This window comes from Lucilia cuprina, chromosome 5 (assembly GCF_022045245.1).
Source record: "Lucilia cuprina isolate Lc7/37 chromosome 5, ASM2204524v1, whole genome shotgun sequence".
NCBI lineage: Eukaryota > Metazoa > Arthropoda > Insecta > Diptera > Calliphoridae > Lucilia > Lucilia cuprina.
The window spans coordinates 68698214-68719453 of NC_060953.1; the positions used below are offsets into that span (position 1 = coordinate 68698214).

General features: G+C 28.7%; 4 protein-coding genes across 7 annotated transcripts in view; 2 read left to right on the plus strand and 2 right to left on the minus strand.

The window, feature by feature from the left end:
* LOC111677345 (ATP-dependent RNA helicase dbp2) overlaps window positions 1-1141 on the minus strand; it is an 8958-nt gene extending 7817 nt beyond the window's left edge. The window contains exon 1 of the mRNA XM_023438450.2: window positions 1005-1141. Within this exon, the coding sequence (XP_023294218.1) occupies window positions 1005-1006 (2 nt within the window). The 5' untranslated portion in view covers window positions 1007-1141. The remainder of the gene's footprint in view (window positions 1-1004) is intronic.
* A 730-nt stretch (window positions 1142-1871) lies between these two features.
* Window positions 1872-7148, plus strand: LOC111677450 (exocyst complex component 7). Its single transcript, XM_023438569.2, has 9 exons — window positions 1872-2025; window positions 2103-2268; window positions 2327-2844; window positions 4480-4541; window positions 4600-5059; window positions 5124-5412; window positions 5478-5800; window positions 5872-6005; window positions 6256-7148. Exons 1-9 carry the CDS (start codon window positions 1978-1980, stop codon window positions 6356-6358), a joined length of 2103 nt encoding a protein of 700 aa, XP_023294337.2. The 5' UTR covers window positions 1872-1977; the 3' UTR covers window positions 6359-7148.
* LOC111677460 (protein matrimony) lies at window positions 3543-4331 on the plus strand. Its single transcript, XM_023438580.2, has one exon. The coding sequence runs from the start codon at window positions 3659-3661 to the stop codon at window positions 4271-4273; it is 615 nt and encodes a 204-aa protein (XP_023294348.1). The 5' UTR covers window positions 3543-3658; the 3' UTR covers window positions 4274-4331.
* Window positions 5871-18876, minus strand: LOC111677623 (agrin). 4 transcript variants are annotated; one of them, XM_046951811.1, is made up of 7 exons: window positions 18449-18876; window positions 14988-15294; window positions 8230-8606; window positions 8060-8169; window positions 7483-7995; window positions 7225-7422; window positions 5871-7148 (listed from the first exon to the last, which is right to left on the minus strand). In XM_046951811.1, the coding sequence occupies exons 2-7, from the start codon at window positions 15262-15264 to the stop codon at window positions 6605-6607; spliced, it is 2019 nt and encodes a 672-aa protein (XP_046807767.1). In that variant the 5' UTR covers window positions 15265-15294; window positions 18449-18876; the 3' UTR covers window positions 5871-6604. The 4 variants fall into 4 exon arrangements, with proteins under 4 accessions (XP_046807767.1, XP_046807769.1, XP_046807768.1 ...); XM_046951813.1 differs by having other exon boundaries at window positions 14988-15326; XM_046951812.1 differs by having other exon boundaries at window positions 14988-15420.
* Between the last annotated feature and the right edge of the window lie 2364 nt (window positions 18877-21240).

Consider the following 21240-nt stretch of genomic DNA (forward strand, 5'->3'; position numbering starts at 1 on the left):
ATTTTTTTCATAGAAAAAACTAAAAAAATGTGTTGACAACAACATCTAATTCTAAGTGAGGATAGAAACACGACAAATTTTTACAAATGTTGTCTTTGTTGTCCTCAAGAAATATTTTTTGAATCAAAAACTTAATGACACCGTCGCTCATTTCGTCGTCAATATAGTTTGAAACAAGACAACACACATGAAGTTGTCGATAAGTTTTTCTTTAAAGATGGTTAAATAAAGACAAGTTCAAGACATTGTCGCTCATCTTGTCGTAAATGTAACCTCAAACACGACAATTTGCATGCGATTGTCGCTCATACTGTCCTCAATAATATCTTATTCACGATAATTTAAAAAAATTGTCATTATGCTGTCTACTATTAAGCTCAAAACACGGCAAATTGGAGGACTTTGTTATTAAAGTTGTCTTAAATTGCATTTTATACAGGACAAATTTGGAAAATTCCTGCAGACATCATCGATGCAGACGTCGTCAATAACGATCTGGCCAACTGGGTAGCTATGAAAATAAGAGCCAATCTAATTTGTATATACATACATGATTTAAAATGTGTATGTAAGCATATATTTGTGTATGTACATATATACGATGTATGTATGTATAATAGTTTCGTATTTTTTAGTATACATAAAAAAAGTGAAACGTAAATGAATTTCATCAAGGAAAAAAAATAATCTATAAAAATTTTACATTATAAAAAACATAAGTTTCTAAATAAATTTACCTATCTATTTTTTCACAAATGAAATGACCTTTGTACCAAATTGTCTGCTAATTCTCTATAATATATTTGTATTTTTGAAATGAATGATGATGCAGTTGCTAACAAATTTTATGCAAGACTTATCGATTTTTTCAAGTCGGCCATTTTGTTTTCTTTATACAATACTTTTTTTTCTTCCACTCCAATTAAAATCGGTTTAAATTGAACTTAAAATTAATAATATCCTTATATAAACTAATTAATTTTATTAAAATAATATTTACTTACATTTTTAATATATTTTTCTGTAGATTATTAATAATTTAATATATTTTTATAAATTTTTCTTATCTTGAGCACAAAGAATTAACCTACTGCGGAGAAATACTTTTTAAGAATGAGAGAAAATAGGAAAATCGTCACCACAGCCCTGCGACGACAATCATTAATGACGGCGTCACTATAAATTTCCTAGGCGGCTAAAAGGCGAAAATAAGACGTCAAAAGATACGTATACATGGTTGTCAGATCTTACAACATAGGCAAAATTTTGTCGAATCTAATATACCCTTCACAATTACATAATTTAGGGATATAAATTTTTTCCCATATTTTTAGATAGATTATATGGAATAATCTATATATAAGTAAATTTTAGTAATTATTTTGCCATAATTTTTCCTGCAAACTGTTAAGCTGTATGTTCTTTCACCATATTATTTTATAATATATTTGAAATTGAAAATAAAACAAAAAAATTGTTTTTATAATACATGAATGAAAATTGTTCAATACATTTTGACAACAAATTTGAGAAGCATAAACAACACATGTACAATTTTTATCAAAATTTTGACTTTAAAGCTATAAGTTTAAAAAATTTTGACGGCGTCGGCTTTAAAATTTCATAGGCGACTAGTCTTCGCCATTTTTAAATAAAATCGGTCTTGATCTCTTCTGGAAAAAAAATCGTTCCAAATGGAATTCTGTACACATAAAACAAGACCAGTTGTGAATTGGACAAATATGATGGGTAATATTTTCTAGGATCCTTCAAAAATATTTGTAACCATCCAATAATGCCATCACTGATTGTAATTCATCGACAACAAAGTACCAACCAACACTGCCAGACGTATTTGAAAAAAGGCCAAATCTGTTAATGATAAAACAGTTTCAAAGATAAGACAGTGTTGCTGTAAATTTATTTATTTTATTTACAAATCAATTTTCTTAATTTTTTCTAAAATACTATTACAAAATGAATAATTTAGATACAAGTTTGCAAGTGCATTCTAAATTGGAAAAGGTAGAGTGGGTTTTACTTAAACATATAATTTTTTCACCAGAACATTAATAAATTATACTACACCATCCCATTAATAGGAGACTTCCAATTTAGTATTGCTAAGAGAAAGGGTGGATAAATATCATGACTTGTCCAATCAGATGTCTGATATTCTAACAGTATTTGAAAATCGCTTAGGGAAACTGGAGCAAACCATATTACCAGTTTATCAAGAAACGGAGCAATTGCAAAAACGCCAACACAGTATGTAAATTCTTATGAAAAACGAAAAAAATTGTAAACATAAACATTTATTGATTAGATTTGGAAGCCACCCTCAATTGCTTGGAAACTGTATTGTCCCATTATGATGTTTCTCAAGAAGTCTGCAATCTTATACATCAAGGTCCCACCGAGGGTAATGTTGGCGTATTCACAGAAGCATTGGACAGACTGCGCTCGGCTATGGAATATTTTCTTCATCACAATTCCCAGAGCGTTGAATTGGAAAATGTAACTAGTCTGTTCAACACTGGCTGTGAGAGCTTAAACAATCACTATCGTTTGTTGCTAAAGAAAAATGGTTCACCTTTAAAGCCAGTTGATATTTTGGATCTCATCTATAATGAAGATGACTCATCAAATGACGAATACACTTCTTTTAGACAGTTGACTCAAAGTACAAGGGAGGAACTGTTTACAATTTCCCATTGGCTGGAGCAGAATTTAAGATTTGAATATACCGTGAATTATGCCACCGAAAGGGGAGAAGTTGTATTTCGTTCTTTGCAAAATTTGAAAGATCATCAGAAGAGCAGTAGTTGGGGTAATGAGGCATTGGTAAGTTTAATTATTAGTATATATACATAAATATCTATCAATTTTATTTAATTTGCTTAGATTAAAAAAGTTAAAACAATTATATCTTAATTTCAAACTAGTTCTGATTGTCTTCAAAGACATTGGGATGAGAAATATTTAAAGCTTTTAAAGTAATCTTTGTAAAAGTTCTTAAATAATTCGAACTTATTTTTGTACGTTTTTAATGCTGTTCACACTAACCGTATACACATCATGAGTTTTCATAAAAATAAACTTTATTTTTATACCCTACACCACTTTAGTGCGAACGGTATATTGGTTTTATGCTGATGTTTGTGACGCACACTAATATTCGACATATACCCACCATAAAGTATACCAATCTGCTAAAAATGATTTTCTGAGACGATATAGCTATGTCCATCCATCCGTTCATGTATTCCTTGTAACCAAACTATAGGGACGAAGCCTATTAAAAATGGTTAAGATCGGTCCATTATTTCACCTAGTCCTTAAAATTTACACACATTTTAAAAATGACTTTAAATCATTTACTTTGTGCAAATTTCTAAGTTATGACTTTCTTACTGCAAGTCAGTCATTTGTATGTATGTACATTTCTTACATGTATATAAAATAATTGTCATCGAATATAAAAAAATTTCGTTAAATTTCCAGTGGCAAACCGTTATAAATATTTTAAGGAAAAATAAACCAGTTATTTATATTTGCGTTTAGTATTGTAATTGTTTAGTATGTGTTAAAATCAATTGTATGTTTAAAAAAACAAAATCTACTTTAAAAAAATAATAAAAAATTTGAAAACATAAAAATGGAAGATTGTCGTACACCGACTTTCACCACTCCTAGAGAGTTTAAATTTAATGTAACACCTACCGCCATGAATTCCACCGTACACTCCTATCATGACATCCACAATATCATGGCTAACAGACGTTCCTTTACACCAGTCCACAACAACTATCGATCACCTGGGCTGTCACCCATTTACCCGGTGGATACACTTACACATCACAGTTCCTCTTTTATGCAATTTAAGAAACCAACCCTGTTGACGAAACCAGTTGTTACTTATACCGCCTCTCCCAAATATGGCGACAAGACAAACTTCTTAAGCCCTTGTCCAGCATTTGGTAGTAATTTTTCTACATCGCCCTCATACGGCACTTCCGATGTCAACAGTAAAAGTCCTCAATCAGAAGACAGCAAAAATATTTCTATTCTGGATCATACTTTGAGTATAAAAATCTTATTAAAAACTTTGGGTTTGGAACGTTACAGTGAAAATTTTGAAAAGGCTGGCATAGATTGCAAATACCTTATGGATATTAAATCATGTGATCTTATAAACATTGGTATAACGTCGCGTGAAGATCGTAAATGTATTATGGAAATGTTTCAAAATATATTTTCAACCTCAACCTAAAAAAAGTAGAAAAACTAATGCTAAATCCTACATTTTAAATCAATTTGTTTTTGTTTGTACCTTTTAATTATTTTTTTATATTCCTTATTTTAATAAATTATTTTTTAAACAAAATAAAATATCTTTTATTTAAATTAAGTATGTGCAAGTAGTTCTTTTTTCGAATTTACATTTTATTTATTGAGGTTATGTTAAATTTCTTGTAGAAATCTCGTCATTCTGGACGTCAGGATACCAAAAAAAGTCCCTCCATACGTTTACAGCAAATGTAAGTAGAAAGTTCTTTTTTTTTTAATTTATTAAAATAAACTTAATTTTACACTCAGATTTGAACGTAAAGCAAATAAATTATATCTAAAAGCCACACAAACTTTGGAACAATCAACTGGCATTTCCATAAAAAAAGCCACCTCTCATTCGGAACATTTATCCTCAGAAGAATATGCTGATGGTGACCAAGAACTAGATAAATATTTAGTCATGTTATTGGGTCTACAGCGTCTTCTAAATTGGGAACGTGCTCTTATGCAAGAAATCATTCCGACTTCAAAACAATCTGATGTATTTGCTAAATTGGCTTATAAATCGATTGATATGGTGGTTAAAGATGCCGAAGCGATAACAAATCGCATAATGCGCAGCATCTCGCGTAAAGAATGGACTTCGGCTTTGGGTATATTTAAGACTTTGAAAAATGTTTTACTACTACAACCAGATATCGATCGGACTTATGATGTACAACAGCGAGAACAACTAACAAAGGTTTTAAATAAATTGCAATACACGGTAGGAAGAAGAATTAGAAATGCATAAGTTGTAATTCAATAAAAAAATATCTATTGTTTAAAAGGGTGCCAAAGCTTTGGAACATTTCTTGGAAGTTGTTAGAGGTGATTCAACAAATATAGTGGGCATGAGTTCTAGTACTTTGGGTTATGTCAATGTGCCAAAAGATGCCACAGTGCACGAGTTAACATCGAATACAATATGGTTTATAGAAAATCTTTTAAATCACTACGATGTCATTGGTGTAATACTACAACCTGATGTACTCTATTCCACACAGCTGGATACAATACTTATGAAAAAATCATTGACCGAGGAAGAGCGCAATAAGGCCTTATTGGCAATTTACATAAGTAAGAAAAAATTGTGTTTAACATTTAATAATCAAAGAACTAATTTTTATTGTAATTTCATGTAGAAAAAGCTTTAGCAGAATTAAATCTCTCCATAATGAATAAATGTGAACAATACAATGATCAAGCTACCAAACATTTGTTCCGTTTAAATAATATTAATTACATACTAAATTCATTGGTCACTTCAAACTTAATTGATATTGTTACTATTGCCGAACCCGATTGTCGCAATAGTTATATTGAAACTATTAAAGAATTAAAATTTTCGTATCAGAAAACCTGGTCAAAAATGCTATCGAATATTTCGCCTTTAGATGAACTGCCCAAACCAATACAGGGTAAAGTAAAAGATAAAGATCGCAGTATTCTAAAGGAAAAGTTTTTGGTAAGAAATAAAATTATAAATAAAACAAGACTACTAAAGGAAATAATAATGCATATTCTAATACTCGTTAGACTTTTAACAAAGACTTCGAAGAAGCTTGTAAAATTCAAAGAGGTATCTCAATACCGGATGTTACTTTGCGACAAGGTATTAAGCGCGATAATGAGGAACATATTTTGCCCAAATATAATGAATTTTTCAATGTGTAAGTACATTTGTGTTTTCTATTTTAATTTTTCGTATTAATACAAACACATACCAGTTTTAAAACAAAATTCGACTCATAGACTTAAAAAAAGCTAAAACTGGTAAAATAACCTTAAAGTTAAAAAGATTCATATGTTCTATTTACATTCAAATCTTATCATTTGCACCTACATACTTTCTTTGAAATTCCATTTCAAATTTTTCCTAATTTTTTTTTTAATTCTTCTTACATTTATACTCCTTTATAGGTATGCTGGTGTCCAATTTAGTAAAAATCCTGATAAGTATATTAAATTTAAGCCTCACGAAATTAAGGCTAACCTAAATAAACTCTTCGACGATTCCGCTTAAGTTATAATCACACAAATTTATTTATTTCATTTTTTTTTAATTGAATTAAATTTATATTATAAAGTTAGATATAAAAAATGTCTTATCGTATAACAATTATTAAACTAAGCAAATAAATAATTTCATAAATATATTAAATATGTAAAAAAAAATAATAATAATAATCGTTCATTTAGCAATTTAATGTTGTTGTTCAATTTTCAACTAGACAACTGTGGACAACAATGATGAAATATTATATTTTCTTTAATATAAGAAATTCGTTGAGGGTGCTTCTGGTCGACCGCAAGCACCATAATGTAATATCGCTATTGTGTTATTGCTATGACAGTTTTCCATATCCAAAAAGCACTCATTCGAATAGGTCATATTGTCGGTACCACAAACCGGTTCAAAGTCGGGTGGACATATTTTGGCACAACCTTTAAATTGCACATTACTTAAACATCTTTTTAGTGGCACAACGAAAACGTGTTTGCCACAATTTTCCTTGCGCATGTGACATTCTGATTTATAGAATTTATTATCCGAACCACACACAAAATTGGGCGGTTGAGCATCACAATCGGTTTCACAGTCTGCTGTTAAAAGGCAGTTTTTCAAGGATACTTGTACAACTCTTAAATGACAAGTTCTACGTTTAAATTCACAGTTGGAGGCATAAGTGTTGCCGTCAGAACCACATACGGGCCCTCCTTCAATATCTTGTTTGGTGCAACGTTCGCCACAGTCTTTGGGCGGTGATTTTAAATCGGTGCAGGGTCCAATATGGGCCAAATTAACTCCTCGCCTAGGAATTTTATTAAAAAATAAGAAAAACGATTAAAAATTAATTTTCTTAACATATTCTATCAAAAAATACTTACAAACAAGTAGCATGAGCCAATTCACATTCATTATTGTAAGTCTTGGCATCAGTGCCACACAATTTATCACTTTTTTTGGAAGAGAATATAGAACCAAAAAGATTATTGAAATCTTTGCAGGGAGGCAGTTGTTTACATCTAGACAAACGTGTCTTACATTTATCCATACTCATCTTTTGTATAGATTTACGCTGAGGCCTACAAAATGCACATGATATTAATGTAAATCATCAATAAAATTATGGTTCTATTACGTACCCACAATTTAACATTTTTAATTCACACAACGAAGAGTAAATATTACCATCGCTACCACATACATATGCCGCACTGTCAGTTTTGGGACATTCGGTAGGACAGTTTTCCACCTGATTTCCATTGCGTTCTTGAGACATACAGAATGACAGCGGCACTTCAAACACATGTTTGCCACAATTGGAGGAACGCATTTTACAGGGACTAGCATAAAGTCTGCCATCTGAACCACAAGTGGGTCGAGCAACACGCCAACATGATTCACGACACATTCTAGTTGATTGACAGTGTTTACGGCTGGTTTTTACCACACCTTGACCGCAAGTCAATAGTTTCATTTCGCAGGTGGAATTGTAGACATTGCCATCTGAAGCACAAATAGGACCATCCTTAGGGGCACTGTTACAATCCACGGGACAAGATTCGCGTATGGCGCTTGTATTACTGCAAGGTCCTACATGGGCCATCTTAACCGCAGCCATGCCAACACGACAAGCTTGTACACGTAACATGCATCTGGAAATCAATTCAAAATTTATTTAAAAATATATTTCTTTGTTTATTAATTTTCATATTAAACCTGTTTAAGTAAGTACGGCCATCAGTACCACATATAGGATCCTTTTCACTAGGACAACGATGTTTACAATCGGAACCACGAGCTCTTTCACAACCATCTCTAACATCCTGCTTGGAATGGAGAAAATTTATTAAAATTTTTATAACAATTAGTAACATTTAAAAATCCACCTTTATGGCACCATTTCTGGAACAAGTTTTCTTTTTCATATCACATAAATTGGCATAAATCAAACCATCCGAACCACATACTGGCTCAGCACCCACTGTCATACTAGGCGGACAGGATCTTGGACAATTGCTGTTGCTACCACGATTCTGGCGTGGTATTAAAGTATTCATGGCTCCACTCAAATTGAGTAAACCTAAAGGATCATCATTTTGAAAATCTGCTTCTGTTTGCTGCAACAATCCCGAATTTTCTGTTGTTACTAATACGGAATCGTTTCCTACTGCCAATTTTTCTTCTGGTTGTAACTCTATGCGGCTATAACGTATAACTGGAGCCTGTGCAGGTAATTTTATAATTTTAATTGGAGAATCGGTAACTGAAAATAAAAAGAAATATTTAATTGATATCTAAAAAAAGTTATTATAAAAATTTCTTTAATCAGTTTTTAATTTTTTATAACAAAACTTCGTTTAATTTTATGTTTTATAGCCCTGCAGCTTAATTTAATTAAATTTCATTTTAATTATTTGCAATTTGTTTTCGAAATTCATTTACTTTGGCCCCCATGTTTATGAGATCATTAAATATTTACATAACAGAAAATAACTCCAGGTTTACTCCAAAAGTTTCTTGTACATACATTAAATGTTCAGCAAGCACACTCTAGGCCATGCATTCATTCATTCATTCCCCATATAAAATGTTAAATCTTTAACTGCCATGTGCTTGATTTGTTTTAACGATCATGTGCGGAATTTAATTCAAAGATTAATTTCTATCTTTCTTTTTTATTATTATTATTTTATTTCTTTTTAATTTAAACAAACACTTTGTCTATGATACTCTTTCTTACACCTCTTCACAATGTGCGCATATTTTCATGTCTCAACCATTAGAAGAATGACCAACACATACACCACTCGTAATGATCGTAGTACATACGTCCACTTCTTTATGATGTACATCAAAGTCAAAGATAATAAAATCAGATTTATACCCCACCATCACTACCTATGCAACAAATAGATACAACATACGATAGATACAACATACACGAAAAAAACAAACAAACAAATCATAAGAAAAATCAGTTACACAAACAATAAAAGTGAAAGTAGAAGAAATAAAATAAAGTTTACACAAAATTTTCTTCTTTATGAATGAACTTTGAGTCTACTTTTCATAAAGAAGAAACGATGCTACTAACATCAAACGAAACCTTTAATTTCAAATTTAACAAACAGAAAGGAAATCAAAATATTTTAGGTTCAAACATATGTTTTATAAATATAAATAAACATTCATTCATTCATTCATCTATCTGCCCATCCAAACTTGGTTATGATTGTATGTTTTTCCTGTTACAAATTGCTAGCCATTCCAACGAATAAAACTTAAAAAAAATAGATACAACCAACAGAAGAAAATCAGTTGTAAGTCGTTACTAAAAAACATGATATGATTGTTACTTTTACCATTTTAAGTATTTGCATTTAAAATTAACACTGTTTCCAATTTTTAGTTAATTATGGAAAATATGTCTATATACCCAGCAAAAACTTACATGAAAAAGTAATGAGTTAAAAAACCTCACAAGTCGCTTTTCAGACTTTTTTATTAGCATTTAAACTAATTATTTTTACACTTTGGTCATATTGGAGGCAAGTATGTACCACACTAGCTTGCAACCAAATAGTTAGTTAGTTTGAAAGGAGGATGTACATAAATACATCAAATCCGAAGAAATACACTTAAGGGGCTTGTAGTGTTTACAACCAACTACTTAAATAAGTGCTTATATTTGGAGATATTGGGGGCAAGTATGTACCACACTAGCTTGCAACTAAATAGTTAGTTTGAAAGGAGGATGTACATTAATACATTAAATCCGAAGAAATATGGGGCATGTAGTGTTTACAACTAACTACTTAAATAAGTGCTTATAAAAAAGGGTTACTTTGCTTACACAGAATATGAACTTGGGTATTTGGCGATCTAATTTTAGTCAAACAATGGTTTTCATACAGAAAAATAGTTTTCTGTTAATAGCGCACGTTTAAATAAAACGGCTAAATTTAAAATAAAGTACTTACGGATCTGGTTATATCAAGTTAAGTCAAGAAGTCATTACCATGTTATTGTTTGGTATGTATTGCTAGTTCATATTAGAGTTAGCTGCGATAATCAGTCTAGAAGTTCTATAGGTAGCAAAATAGGTGATAATGTAGATCTTGATCTAATTTTTGTTAAAATAGCAATATAATGTTCAAAAAGTCGAAACCAATTTCTAATATTTGTGGTTATATTAGACTTTTTTAATAAACACCAGATCGAGGTCTCGATGTGAAAGGAAAAAGTTTTTTTTTTCGAATGAATAAGAATACGGAAAGAAGGAAAATTTAATTTGCTTTAATAATTCTAATGGATACAGTGTATATGATAATAACTACAAGTAACATGACAATGTTGATAATAGTAATTCACTTTTTTCTCTCTTACTCATATTTAGAGTAATCCGTTTTCATTTCTTTTAACAAAAACTAAAAGAAACATTAACTTTCTTTCATATGAAAATAAATAACTACACAACTATGTACGTATGTATGTATGTATGTATGTATGTATGTATGTATGTATGTATATAGAATGTACTTTTATAAGTATGTCTGTTTGTTAATAGTGGCTCGGTTTCTCCTGTCTAAATTTGCCATAAAAAAAATTCAATTATGTTGTTTAACATACGAAATATACATACATACATACTTGACCAAATGTGCAAACTATACTATCTTAAGATAGTTATTTTAACTAGTAGTTATAACTATAACTAAACTACCACTTAAATGCCACCTCATACGAGTTTTCTAAATTCTTAATAATAAGAAAATGAAAAAGAAAAATTAAAACAATTTTGTAATTTTAATTAATGACATGTTAACACATTGTTATTGCATTGTAATGTTACCAACACTCTGCATTTGATCAAAACTTAACGGCCATACGAATCTAACGATATTGAAAAAGTACTTTTTTGATTTGATGGTACCAAGAAAGATTTTATTGCTGAAAAATTCGTATAACTGTGTAATTAATTGAAAACTTTACCAAGGATTGAAAGAAATAACCACTATCATTTAAAAAAAGAATACACTTAACAAAAATGACCTAAATAGCGAGAATAGAATGCCTTTTTTCAATAGAGTAGCGGATGTAATACAATTATGCTAAACAAGTATTTGAATTATTTTACAAAATACTATGTGTGTTAGTCGTTATTATTCTAGTCTGTTAGACCCGAGGTAATGATTTCGATTTCCACCAGAGACACTAGTAAAGAAGCGCCCAATAGGCCCCATGGAGGTTTAGGTGTATTTCTTCCAATTCATTATAATTACATACATATTTTCTCCTGTCAAACTAATTGTAAGGATTTATACTGCTAAATAATACATAAAGCTAAAAGGTAAAAAAAATATTAAAAAGTACCATTGGTACCCATTACCCCAACCCGTAATAACCATATATATTGTTAGGTTTTCTGTACATGTGTCTGAGAGATGTCGACTGACTAGCAGCCTACTCTCATTTCTCTTAACAACATAATTTATACCTGAAATGAATGTTTATTATTTATTTTAATGTTTTTTTCTGTGGTGTTGCAAGAGGTGTGTATGTTTCAGAGACCAGATAACGAAACCAGCTTAACACCTTTATAGGAAACTTACTTTTTTTCACTACACAGCTCCATTAAATGAGTGATAATAAAGAATGTTGAACTAGCAGTAGTAGTATGGTGTGAATGATCATTACTTGCACAGTAAGATGTATTTTAAAAATTTTAAATACATTTTTGAACAAAAATCGAATGTTAAAATGAATTAAACAGAATTGTATTCAGAATGAAAGTAAGATTTACTAAATTGAAATTAATTGTCGAAATCTGAGTAACTTAAAAACACGTTAAAATAGAGTGTATAATTAATTGAAAACATTCTGATTGAACGTTAACATGAATTTTTTTCTATAAATTCAAAACATTTAAATATTATTATTAAAGCTTACAATGGGTTTTATTTCACAACTATTGTTTAAAACTTATACATTTCTCAAAACTTTCTTACAACAAACCCACTGTATTATATTATACGATTTTTTACTAGTTCATTATTTCATTCGTTTTCATTTTTCTACCATTTAAGTGGTTTCATTAAAACAAAAAATCACTGGCTAATGTATGTACAATCTGTATGAGATATGTGTTGAGAAAAGATGCCACTTAATAATCGCTTGAAAATGTTAAATGACTTTTTCTATTTCTTTTCTAGTTTTTATTGCTACAGATAAAAACGATCGTTATAACGTTGTTAATGCTGTCTGTCTGTCGTTGTATGATACAATTTTAATTGTTTTAAATTCATAACTTACATAATAATACACTTTTTCCTCTTTAATTGATGGACATTATACAATTTCTAATTAGTTCTGGGGGTTTTTGCATAAGAAAAATAAATTTTGTTATACTTTAATACTAATTGAAATGATTATTTATAGATAGAAATTTTATAGAGCAAAATTAATTAATATGAATATGTAGGAGTGTAAGCATTAAGACATTTTTTAATTAAGATTAGTTTAGAGATATTATTATCATTATTTAGCTGGCAAATATTAGGTTTCAGGCGTTAGGGGCCACAAGTAAAGAAATTGCTTTTTGATAATTTAAAAATTTATGTAAATTTTGTCAAATGTTGTCTCCATGCATCTGATAATTATATTTATTATATTAAGGTTAGTAATTCCAAGAAATATTTTACTGTTAACTTGTTGTTGCCTTATAGTAGTTGTTGAAAATAAAAGTAACTGATCAATATCAATACTTTATTGTTTTTTACTATTATTTGTTTAATACTAAAAAATCAAATTTGTTTTTAAAATAAATTTGCTAATTAATTATAGATTTTTCATTTCCACTTTACTGGCAATTTGCTGATGAAAAGATTTAAGCTGTTTTTAATTGATTTTCAAAATAAATAAAAATCTTTTGCTTTAACTTTCTGTTAAAGTTGTTGAAGACCAAACGCAAAGTTACTATCAACATAAGCATTTGATCGTAAATACTTAGATATAATAAATTTTGCTCAGTCATTCATGAATCATGATGATCGTTTTTTGAAGCATTTTTTTTTCAAATTGTTTGAAAGCTTTTTTCAAGAAATAAATAATTTCAAATTAAATGTACAATTAAAGAAATATAACGTACTAATGTAAGAATGAATGAATGAATGAATAAATGAATGCATAATTAAACCGTTATTTCTTCTTTATTTTTTCTTAAATTTAATGCGTTATTTCAAATGTTCATCATTATTATTATTATTATAAAACACAATACATAATATGAATGTATGTATGTTTGTACATTACATTCGTATTTACTCAGCCATGTGTGTATGTTGTATGTATGAATATTTATTCTTTTAATGGTTTACAAATTACAATTTAATGAAAACAACAATTAAATCACTCAAAAGGTGGTTGGTGAAAAAGTAAAAATAAAAATAAAAAGAATTAGAAAATATCAAACAACAACAAAAGGGTATTTCAATGGGTTTCTTCATTATTTTTCGAAATTTTGTTGTTTACTCGTATGTACAATAATGAGTTTGAGTTATGAACACCGTGCAAGTGTGAAGAAATGAATTCACAAACACTTTAAATTATAAAGAAAGTTTAAAATTTTTGTTTTTTTTTTGCAAAAATTGTTATGCGAAGGTAAATTTTAGTTACGATTATTCTAACATATATTTCAAGCTAAAATTTAATATATCGGTTATCTATCTATCTGTTTATCTATCTATCTATCTATCTATCTATCTATCTATCTATCTATCTATCTATCTATTTATTTATTTATCTATCTATCTATCTATCTATCTATCTATCTATCTATCTATCTATCTATCTATCTATCTATCTATCTATCTATCTATCTATCTATCTATCTATCTATCTATCTATCTATCTATCTATCTATATATCTATCTATCTATTTATCTATCTATCTATCTATCTATCGATCTATCTATCCATCTATCTTTCTAATCCAATTTGATTCCATAATATTTAAGCTTTATTTAACCGTCACAGGTGAAAATTTATTGATTTGACCAAGTCATAAAGTTATCTTCTTCAGGTGGTCTACACATTTCTGTATTTTCCATTAATTTATGGTATATAATATTATTTTAACCATTGTTGGCAATATAAAATAAACGTGATTAGATTAAAAGATCATCGTTAAATGTAAATGAGGAAAAAGTTGCATAATAATAAATCTAATGTGTTTTATTGGCAACACAAATGATTTTAAACAATAAAATTATTTAATTTTTTTTTTGAGAATTTGCCAAAAACAAACAATTGATCGGACTACAACCAATAATAAATATTATTGTTTGAACAGAATTGATTGATTTAAATTATTTCAATATAAAAATATCTTTCACTTTTCTTTCAACTTATGCATTTTAAATTTCAAATTGTTGACTTGTTTATACATGAATTATGCAAACTTTTTTTGCAAGTGTAAAAGAAGAAAATGTCTTTTAGTTTAGTTTTTTTTTCGTAATTTTAATTTCTTGCCCTCAAAATTTGCGTCTAAATTTATTATCATTTGGTGGGATTTTCTTATTTTAATATTTTTCTATGATTTTATTATTATGGAGTTTTTAATTTACTTCTTTTGCTTCGTACTTACCTGCTGCAGTATGAACATGCTGGCAAAGAGCCAGTATTATACAAATAAACAGCATGAGAGGATGATGTTGCTGCTGCTGTTGATTAAGTTGCTGGCGGTGATGATGATGGTGGCGGTGTTGGTGGTGTTGTTGTTGTAGCTGCTGATGCCAGTGCCAGAATTGTAGAGTTTTTTTGCTGTTGATTTTGATGTTAACACTTTTTGGTAAAGTGTTCATTTTTGTGTTTGGTATTAATGTTGTTGTTGCTTCTTCGGCTGCTGGCAATAGTCGAAACATTTTCACTGCACTTTCGTTGTAACGCTTTCGCTATTTTAACAATAGTTATTCTCAAAATTAAACTTAAATAAAAAAAACCAACAACAACTAAGATTTTTTCACTTTATATTTAGTTTTCTTTGAAACTTTTCAAAGCCTTCAAGAGTTGTTGAAAGTCTTTATGATTTCGTTTTATAGTTTTTGAAATAAAATTCGCAAAGAAAGTTAAAAACACATCATGAATTCATAAAAATATAAAATATTAACTTTAAACGATTTATATTTGTTAAATTAGTCACAACAAATTTTGGAATATTTTCAGTTAAAATTTAAATTTCAAATAGTGTTTTCTGCCAACAGCTACTCATTGAAAGTATGAAGCGTTAAATGCGATTATAAAAATTAAGACAAAAATAAAAAAACAATTAATAGAACAAAATTCCAATAGCCAGTAGTAGTAGCAGTTGTAAGTACATAGTTAAGTCCAGCAGTCTGTAATTTGTTTGTTCATCCGTGCATGTAGAGATTTTGTGCAGTAACAACATTCCATACATAAATACTTTTTGTTTTTTGTTACAAATACACTTACAGAAATAAGAAGTTTAACGGTTTGTACTTTCAAAAATATCATTAAAAACGATCATTTACTTTGACATATTTCACACATTTCTTTAAATGTGTCTAAGAAATTTCAAAGAGGCATGAAAATTGAATTTCTCTAAGTGTAACAAGTTTTAATGAAAGTACACACTAATATGATTTTAATTGCTATAAGTCGTGAAAAGCTTTTTGGGTTTTTTCAATAGTAGTAGATCACGTTTTTTACATATTAAGATCCATATATCTGCAAACAGCAGTGGTCTCTTTAATAGCATTGTAAATTTGTATTTTCTGGTTGAATAAAATAATTTTTAAAATCTTTATGTGTCACCTGTACTCCAATTACACGTTAATAGTTAGTTAAAAGAAATATTTAATTATTTGTCTTTACTTATGCCTGAATTTTTAAAAAATGAAAAGAAAACAATTTTTAAAATTTTGTATAAAAACTACTTAGTTTTTGTTAGTGTTTTTTATACAAAATTTTAAATATTTTTTTTTAACATTCTACTATCTCAATATGGTCCTTAAAGATGTCGTTGTTTAATTAAAAAAATCAGAATTCTTGTACATCTTTAATCTAATAAGTGTCAGTAATTTTAATAATTGCAATTTTTAACAAAAATTACAAAATGACTTTGACTAATTTATTGCACGGTACTGTATGTAGGTGAAATTAAAATAACAATAACAACGTCCGTTTTAATTATTTACAATCACACGTACATATCACGATACATATATTTATGTATGTGTTTATGTGATTAGATTAGATCGGCCCTTAATAAATAGATTCGTCTTGAATGGGTGTCGATTTTTTATTTTCTGTAATTAAAGCAAAGTAATCTAGAATTTGAGATTAGTAATATGATAAAAGATTAGATCTATTGAATACAAATATTTTTTTAAGAGCATACCTAATGTTTTGGATTTGCATGTATATTTGGATAATTTCTTGTATTTGTGTCTAATTTTATTACAGTTAAATTTTCTTAATTTCTTCAAGTTTTAAACGTTGTTGTACTGCTTAATAGCTCCAGAAATTAACGGTCTCAAATTTAAATATTATATTCACACACATGTATATTAATATTTATTTGTTTTAACTACACTTAGAGAAATTTTATTATAAGTTTTTTGTCAGGTGTGTCTATAATGAGTTGTAATGGAGCAACAAGAACATTTAGAGACTTGACCAAAGTAATCAAATATTCAGATCAAAGCAAATATTTGAATGCTGAGTCGAATTCAAACTGTGAGGAACTGCCCAAATCAGTTACTTATTGTTATTAATATTCGAGATAATATGACACATCTATAATAGGATATAATTGCGTTGAAGCAATTCCAATCATATTGGAGATTTGCTACTTTGATTATAAAAATCAGTTGTAACAATATAAAATTGATGTAAACTATGTAACTGAAAATGTTTAATGATTTAATGAAGTGGTTCTTGACTGTAGAATATGTCTGCAATTTTAAAACATAAGTCCAAGATCTTATAAGAATGAAATGATATAACTAAACTGAAGAGCTTAAGATATTAGAAGTAGAATAATGAATTGTTATAAATGAAAGTAGTACTATTTATTTTATTTTAACACAGCACCCTTTAGATTTTTAAAATCGTTTATAAATTCGAAAAATTCTGACCCGACCGATAACTAACATAACTTAATACTAAATTTAAAAATCTATCTTGGTTCGGCATATACTTTAACTACAACTTTTTCTAGATCCAGTACATATTACAAGCGATAAATGCTTCCACAAATACTCCCTGTTTTTGATTCGTTTGAAAAGATCCCATAAAACACACTTTAAAATCTACCTCTAAACAGTTTTATTTTATTAAAAAATAACTTTAAAACTTTAGAAAAAATCGGAATACGAATTAAAATACAATTTCGCTATATGTACTAGTATTTATGCATACATTTGTTTATGTACTTATGTATGTACTACATACAATACGTATGTAAATTTTAGTGTGAATGTAGATAATTCAAGTATTATATTTCATACAAGTTTGTTTATTTTGTATTATTGTTCTCAGTCTTTTCTTCAATGTATGTAGAATGTGCGAATCTCTCTCGAATTGTTTTTCACACATGCACTTAGAATGATGACACTTTCCATACTAATTCATATACACACACTCACACCTGAACTTAAATATTTACTTACTATAAGTTGTTATTTTTCTTGTTCTACACATTTTTTTTTTTGAGAAATTCTTACAAATGGAGTTTAATTTGGGTCTGTCTGTTATTTCAGTTCTATGTCATACACTATGACTCGTACTACTTTCAATTGACCTTTTGACAATTAAATTTGAATGAATGAACCTGAATTCCATAGAAAGTGAATGAATGAATGATTCCAATTTCAATCAATTTATAATAAATCTGAGCTGATGATAAGTGTTTAAGTGTTTTTAATTGAAATGATATTCATTGATAAAAAAATGGAATAAATTAATATGAATTTATTTCATTTTATTCACTCACTTTAATTTTGGACAGTAATTATATTTGTTAGCAGAACTTTTTTGTGTTTTTTGCTTTCTTTAAATTTTAAAATAACGGTTTTTTAGACTAACTTTATACAATTACAATTCTTAAATGTACTTTTTTTGTTAATTTCAATTAATTATTCTTTTCGTTAAAAATGTTTATTTTCAACACTTTTTGTTGTTTGTTAATGCAGCCTTATTGTCGTTGTTGTTGCTATATTTTGAAAGCAATTTATATAAACATTTTCTTCGTGTTTCTTCTCAAGTCTGTGTATTTTATTTCATGTTCTTGATTTCCTCCTCACGATCCATTTAATTTTAAGACCACGTCTGGTGACAAACCGTATGCAATGCGAGAAGTTTAAGTAATAATCTTTCTTTTCTTGGGTATTTTATATAAATATTTTTTTTATTTATTTCTTTTTCACTTATTTAACACTAAATTTATTTAAACAAACGATCGACTGAATCGTAATGAAAAGAAATGTTTGATGCGCGAATGCTGAATGAGTGCTTGCCGCGTTATGTCTTCTAGTTTTATATACCCAGTGAAAGGCAGACACGACTGGCTGGCTGGCAGGCAGGCAGTTTGGCTGCCTGGTTTGCTACTACTACTGACTGCGTTATACTTACCATACAATGGTAATGCTACTGCTTACTACTATATGTATATCCAACCATACTAGAAGACCCAACAACTGGCTCTCTGACTGACTGACTGAATGTGGCATCAAGCAGCAATATAAAGCTACAAACAAATTTCAACCAGCAGTGTTCCTAACACATAAAACAAATATAATCAGAAACAAGTAAGAGTATTTTATTCGACTAAACCGAATTTTATATGCCCTTCACATATATAAGAATTACGAGTACTACTTTTGGTGTATGTGAAAACAAGCATCAGATGACTCCGTACATGATTTTAGGTACCCTTATTTAGATGTCATCGTCTTTTAATCGTTTCACCATATTTATTACAAAACATTAATACATACATATGTATGTATGTTACAAAAGGAATGAGGGAATTAATATACATACTTCTCATCTGTTCAGATGGTGGATAAAAAAAAATATACATAATAAAATAAAAACCGCATGCATACATTATACGAATCGAATAAAAAAATTGAGGCACGAGTACTTTTAAATTTACTTACTAACATTTCATACAATTGTTTGTTTATTGTTTTTGTTATTTGTGTTTTTGTTGTACGTTGTTTGTTGGAGTCTGTTTGTTGTATTCAATGAGGAGTAAAACAATCAAAATCAACTTCGAACATCCAACTAAAAACCCAAAAAAAAGTCTGTGAGTTTGCGCAGAAAATGAAACTTGATTTGGAGCTACTACTGCATATATGCCGCTTATTGTTTTCATAGCCTACTGGCTTTGTTTGGGGCTGTAAGGCAGACTGTAATACTGCTGCTGCATCTGAAGATTGTACAGTGGGACTAAAGGTAAAATAAACTGTAATCTCGTAACATCTCTATATATAAAAATAAAATAATTTGACAAAATGTTAATTAAAATTATAATTTAGAAATAGAATCGCAACAAATATAAAAACTTATGCAGTCTACAATTTCAATTTATAGGTTATATCACTCAGCTCAATCAATATTCGTCAATTTATATAATCAATTGAACATTTTTATTAATTTGCAGACAATAATTGATGCATTTTTCAACTGGTTTTTAATAATTTAATAAATAAAGTGCCTTTAATAGAATTTCACACTTAAACAAAATATTGAAAACTTTTTTGATTGCCACAAATCAATTTAAATAAAGCTTTTAATTAAAATTTATAAAATGAATTTAAAGATATTAGAAAACATGATGAAATAATTTTTACTAAAACGTTTTATAAACCAATAAAAATCTATCAAGAATGAGTGGACAACCTTATGATACATTGGAAAAACCTATGGGAGTCGCATTTCCAGAAATCGGCGATATTTAAGCTTATATCATTAAAGGTATTTCAACAGTAAATGATATATATATATTAAAAATATAATATTGGAAAGAAAATAATTTAAAATTACGGTTATTTTAAAGATAACGGGCGTAACGATAGCCAACCTTAATTAAAATAAGGTTATTTAACTATATACCACTATAGTGAAGAGGCTATTAGGCTGATGTTTGAAATAAATATTAGTCCTTACCACCTTAAAATTTTCTAATCGGCTCAGAATCATTTTCTGATTCTAATTTCAGTGAATCGGAAAGTTAAAAAATTTATATATCCCGGGGAGTTTTTGTGTTAAAAACAAAAATAAACTAAAAATATATCATATTATCCTAATACAAAATTAATTTATAAAGATATTACTGCATTCGAGATCAAGAAAAAATTGTTGTATATTAGATAAAAAGGAATAATTTTTTTCTTTCAATTCAAATGAACCAGCCCACTGTATAAACAAAACAAGCAAAAAGCCCCTCACATATCTGAGGGGCTTTTTAGTAATTTGTATGGTGAGCTAGATTTTACTTTTTATACCGATGTGTTTGCCACGATGCTGCCGCAGCCTGTTGGCGCATCTACAGCTGCAACACTATATAAGCAGCTATAACCAATATTTGTTTTTGGTTAACAAATTGGATGTGTAAATGTGTAATTGTAAATGGATACTATGTGTAGAAGGTAAAACCATATTATGCCGCATTCAACTTCAAACAATTTGCAATATTTACAAATATTGGAAAAACTCTCTTTTTTTCAATACAACAAACACAACTGATAATAAAATTTACTCTAATATACCCCTTTACCAACTTTCAAATACATATCTACATACATACATATGTATGTATGTATGTACATCTGTACTTATGAATGTATGTTTTTATACAATATCTATGAAAT

Bases quoted from the DNA above. Each gene is read 5' to 3' on its own strand.
- LOC111677450 (XM_023438569.2), top strand. From the start codon at position 1,978: ATGAATAATTTAGATACAAGTTTGCAAGTGCATTCTAAATTGGAAAAG. The intron at 2,845-4,479 runs GTAAGTTTAATT...AATTTCTTGTAG, and splicing joins GTTGGGGTAATGAGGCATTG to AAATCTCGTCATTCTGGACG. The intron at 5,413-5,477 runs GTAAGAAAAAAT...AATTTCATGTAG, and splicing joins CTTATTGGCAATTTACATAA to AAAAAGCTTTAGCAGAATTA.
- LOC111677460 (XM_023438580.2), top strand. From the start codon at position 3,659: ATGGAAGATTGTCGTACACCGACTTTCACCACTCCTAGAGAGTTTAAA.
- LOC111677623 (XM_046951811.1), bottom strand. From the start codon at position 15,264: ATGTTTCGACTATTGCCAGCAGCCGAAGAAGCAACAACAACATTAATA. The intron at 8,607-14,987 runs GTAAGTACGAAG...TTTTATTTTCAG, and splicing joins GCATGTTCATACTGCAGCAG to TTACCGATTCTCCAATTAAA. The intron at 7,149-7,224 runs GTAAGTATTTTT...TAAAATTCCTAG, and splicing joins TTGGCTCATGCTACTTGTTT to GCGAGGAGTTAATTTGGCCC.